Raw genomic sequence first — 4964 nt, 5'->3', positions numbered from 1 at the left:
GGGGCGGGACCGGGGCGCCGTGCAATCTCAATAGCGGCCCTTAGCACAGCCTCCCGAATCGTTTATGGTATTGATTTGGCAGGTTAGCGCCACCCGGGCCAGCTGCCCCCCAGGCCGGGCCGCGCTCCGCGGTGACCCCTCGTCGTGCTCCTGGCGTTGTAGAGGGGCCGAGGCGCCGAGGCCCGAGGCCCGCGTGGTTAGCATGCAGAGCGGCGCGCCGGCGGGCCGAGCCTCGGCAGAGCCTGGCAGAGCCGCACGGGGCCGCCATGCCTAACCCGCCTAACGCGCGGCCCGTGGAACGGGACCTGCTGGGATATGACGTACGCATGTCCACATGTCGGCACGTCCAAACAGCAGTCTAGTTTGACTGGTCTTGCTTATCGGGCATTCCGATCGCAGATCGCCGGGCATCGCATGGCCCCGCCGGCCCCGCGCGGCCCTAGCGACCCTACCTAGCTAGCTATCGCCCTTATCGACGCCTGTCCTTTTTATTTTACTGCTGGAGACACGATATTCCGTTTCCCTTTTATGTCGCCGTGGGAGAGTTATTGGGATAGTTTCCCGCGCCTCGAAATGCGTTTCAGGTTTTAGTTTTGGCGCTTCTTTCTCTCCCGCTCTCTTCTTTTCCATATCCTTATCTGCGTCTTCCCGCAAGGCAGTCCTTTACGATCTGGGCCCTTTATCCTCTGCGACGCTAGCAGATTAATTTTTATTCAAACGGCCGAAAGAGATAAGGAACTCGCAAAACCTCTCCGTCCACACTTAGCTCCCCACGACGTTGACGCGGAGGAAGTCCACTGCTACAAAGGCGTTTTCCATTCTCCGTCTCCACTACATTTTGACTGTTTTCTTACTGGGAGAATACTTCAAACGACTTTCCCCCTTAGTTTTTCCCACCTGCATGTGTTTAAGCGGACCTGCTTTTTTCATGACCACTTGTCAACACCACTAAGTGCATAATTCCCGCTAGACGCGGAGTGTTTTGGTCCCACGGCATCCCACGGCTGTCTCTCATGGTGTTATGTTTTTTTCCTCTGTCTCGCAGGCCACCCGGAAGGTCGCTAAGTGTGGATACCTGTTCGTCGCCCCGGGGTGGGACTTCAGCAACCCGCTCAACAGAACCAAGGTGAGTGCGTCGAAGTCTCCGACGGGCAGGAGGGGGCGCGGTGTTGTTTTGACCGTGTAGGCGGCGGGGGGCTTGCACCGCTTGTGCGCCTTGCGCGCGTACACCTGTGCCGGGCGTGTTGTGCGGCCCGGCCAGGCCCGGCCCCGCTCGCAGTGCCGCTTTGACCCCTCGAAGCGGGTTGGGGTCGTTGCGTCACGGAGGGGCGAAGGTCTCAATTCGTAAGGTCAGAGGCGTCGCGGGGCGAACCGGGCCGAGCCGAGCCGAGCCTGTGGCGCAGGCGCAGGCGCACACAGCACAGTGTCGCTGGGGCGATGACTCAACGCGAGCACACGGCGGGGTAAGGTTCCAGCGCTGCACCGCTCGGCGCAGCTCGGCGCAGCTCGGCGCCGGTAGGCTACATTGAATACATAATGCTGACACGCCGCCCAGATAAATATGGCAGATACCGCCAAATCGTCCACGACTCGTCGGCGGGGCGTGCAGCGCGGCGTGCAGCCCGGCGTGCAGCGCGCCCGCGCCACCCCACCCGGTGACACCCGCGGACCCACCTGGTGACACCTTCACCCTCACCTAGAAAAAGAGTGTTTAAATGTCTCAAATACATTTTTGCGCTCAATTCAAGCCCAATTCAGCCTTGAACCAAAGGACATGCGCGAATTTGAGAACAAATTCGGGTTAATTTATGCCCAAATACTCGAGTACTATTTGAGTTGAGATTATCTTCAAGTACGTTGCATTCGATTCAAGTGTATTGCACGTGATACGAGAACACGCGCTTTTCTGGGTGCTCGCTTACACCTGGTGACACTCGCGGCGCCCCGCGCGGACCCCCAGCTGGTGACACTTGCGGCGGTGCCCCCTGCCGGAGGCCCCCGCCCGGGCCCCTTCACCGCCGGGGTGGCATTTACTTACACAGCTGAGCGGGCGCGGCGGCGCTGAGGCTCGGCGCGAGGGCCCAAGTGTGCAAACAGTTGTCCCAGCGGGTCCCGGCTCGCGCCCGCTCGCGCCACACGCTAGGCCGCGCGGACAAGTGCTCCAGCTCGCTGCCCACCCGGCTGCCCGGGCCGGCGTGTTATTGCGCCAGTTCTGTCAATGCTTGCTTACACATCGATACATCGATACGCCGCGCCGATATCAAAAATCGATCAAAGCAACGCGCGCGCCTGGCCGCCCGGGCTGCTCTGGCCGCTGCAGCCGCCCCGCCGCCGCTGCCTGCAAGTGATGTGAGGCACCTGACGCAAGAGCAACAGCCGCGCGCCACACCGGCAGCCGAGCCGCGCCGCGCCGGGCAGAGCCGAGCACCAGCAGACCGGTCAGACCTGCCTGGCCTAGGCGGCTAGTGCGGGGCTAGTGCAGGCTAGCGGTACTCTTGTTATTATCGCTGCCTGCTGGTCCTTACCCCGCGCCCCGCCCCGCCCCGCCGTCCTGCACCTGTTTGGGTCCCCCGCCGCCACCGCGGTACCGTTATCATTGGGGCGTGCCGCTTATCAGGGGGCTCTGTCATGTAACGCGTGTGTCTCTCCCTCCGGACCGCGTCGCGGACCCCCCAGGCCGCGTCCTCCTGCCGCCCCCGGGGTGCCCCTTTTCCACCCCGTCCTCCTCCCCCACCATCTCCCCGCCAGCACCTGCATCCTCTCTGAATCACCCGGCACAGTTTCTGCGCGGATGTCGACTGATCGCCCCGCGCGCGCCTCCCTCCTGATCCGGACGGGGTCCTCCTGGCGTGTCATTATCTTTATCGAGTGGCGCGCATTCCGCCGGGGCTGCTGCTGCTGCTGCGGCCGCGCGTTCGTTTGTCGCTGTCAGGGGATGGAGACTCTCGCCGCCGCGCCACCTCGGCTCGCCTCAGGGGGGATATAACTCGCAAAGCTTTAACTGCCACTCGGGTGGAGATTTTGGAGCTGCTCAGGTTATCCAATTTTCGAGATGAAATTATTCTTTGTACGAATGGTTTCATAGACTTTATTGACTTGTAAAGCGACTTCTTGAAAATTACCAAACCTGCTTGAGGACCGCAGGTGCATTCTGTTTTGGTTTTCAATTTTCTCTTGATTATAATAATAGAAATATATTTCTAAGCTATGCAGTCGCTTTTACTACCCTGCGCCCCCATATGACATCCACGTGCGGTTGCCAGTGTGTCGACAGGACGCTGCTGGCGGTACCACACACCTCGCACCTGGGACGCAACAAACTCCGCAGATTATTGTTTTTCCGAACGGGACGCGGCGGAACGAAAGAGGATAGAATACGGGAAGGAGGGAGCGAGTGAGGCAAAGGGATTTTCAGAAGAAAATATCGTCGGAAATGACTGTTGAGCTGTTGGCGGTGCGGGCGAGCGGCGCTGTGCGGCGGGCTTTGCCCGGGGCGCGCTTTGTCTTGTGGGCTTTCTCTCCCGCGGATGGGATGGCCGTACCGAGGGCCGGGCTGGCCGGGCCCGCCGCGGGCTAGCCCTCTGCAGGCTCCAGGGCTGCTGCTGCTGCTGCCGCTGCCGGCCGACCGGTCGGCCCTCGCCAGCCGTTCCGTACGTCATCATTCATTCAGCCGGCAAAAAGTTTAGCGTGGTTTATGGGGATAGACCCATCTCGTGGTGGTGCGGCCGGGGCGGGGCGGGGCGGGGCGGGGCGGGCGCGGCATAGCTAGCTGTACAGGGAGGTATGCGGGGCCGGGCTGCCCGCCTGCAGAGCGCGCCGCCCCGCCCCGCCGCCGAGTGAAACGTGAAGTACAACGTCTTCATGTCGGAACGCACCGCGAACGCGCGGTCCGCTTCTGCGTGCCGGGAAACAAACCACCGTGTGTGGATGTATGGGATGGGGATGAAAGAAAATCGTGTGTGAGTGTTGCGGAGGTATGGTCAGAGCTCGTCGCGTTGTTCAGAGCTTTGGCCAGAGCTGTGCCCCAGCTGTGCATGTGCAGCCCGCCAGGAGGCTTGTTGGCCCCGGGTGGGAAGGCAACCCGCCCACACGCGTGCATTCGGTACGCTAGACCTGCGACGTCCCACCGCGTCCCACGGTGCTTTCCGAGTCTCGTCTCCGGACCCGCGGCGGTCGCCCGGGCCACTCGCGGTCGCGTTGTGGGTGGGCAGGCCTAGAGGCAGGCCGGGCCGGGCCGTTCTTGTTTCGGGGCGCAATACGGCTCCAAAGCGCTCCGAGCCCCGAGCTGCCCGGCCCGCCGGGCCCCGGCTTGGCTCGGGCCGAGAAGGCTTGGGCTGGCGGGCGCGGGGCGCGGCGATCGGATCCGCTTGGCTGAGTCGTGGGCCATGCCGGGCTGGGCCCCTCCGAGGCCCATTGGACCCCCGCGCCCCCCGCGCCGCCCCCGCCCGCTGCGTCCTGAGAGCCTAGCCTATTCTAGCCCGGCCCTCGGCCCGGGCGCAGGCTCGTTGCCCAACTCTGACCTATCACCCACCGCGCCCCGCCCCGCCCCCGCTCGGGCCCGCGGACTAGGTCGCGCAGGGCGGGCCGCCGCCACGCCGCGATATCCAGGCTAATTAATATTTCCGCGCTGTTTCCGGCGCGCGTTGCACCAGCGCATTGCCCTCTCCCCTCCCACCCCGCCTCTCGCATGTGTCGCCTTGACCCCCCTCCCCCCCCCCCTCTCCACCGGGTCGTAAGGGACGCCTGTGCGACGGCTGCCTCGCCTCCGTCCTCCTCCTCCTCCACCACCTCCTCCGCGCCCTCGTTCTCGTCGTCCTGTTCCACGCAGCGCCACACGGCCCGGCGGCGGCCTGCTAGCGGACCCGGACGGGCTTCCGTGCACTGGTGGCGTTGTCCCGGTAATTGTCATTTCTCTGGAAAGCTAGCGAGTCTTGGGGCGGGGCGGGGCGGCCGTAATGGGGGTG

The 4964-nt window shown here is 63.6% G+C and overlaps 1 protein-coding gene across 1 annotated transcript in view; it reads left to right on the top strand.

Annotated features, from left to right (window-relative positions):
• LOC113213806 (uncharacterized) overlaps positions 1-4964 on the top strand; it is a 71073-nt gene that overhangs the window by 30527 nt on the left and 35582 nt on the right. Inside the window, exon 2 of the mRNA XM_052265691.1 lies at positions 1046-1126. Within this exon, the coding sequence (XP_052121651.1) occupies positions 1046-1126 (81 nt within the window). The remainder of the gene's footprint in view (positions 1-1045; positions 1127-4964) is intronic.

Source organism: Frankliniella occidentalis, unplaced genomic scaffold (assembly GCF_000697945.3).
Source record: "Frankliniella occidentalis isolate FOCC.00 unplaced genomic scaffold, Focc_3.1 Scaffold29, whole genome shotgun sequence".
NCBI classification, from domain to species: domain Eukaryota; kingdom Metazoa; phylum Arthropoda; class Insecta; order Thysanoptera; family Thripidae; genus Frankliniella; species Frankliniella occidentalis.
This window is presented reverse-complemented; position numbering and strand designations above follow the sequence as displayed.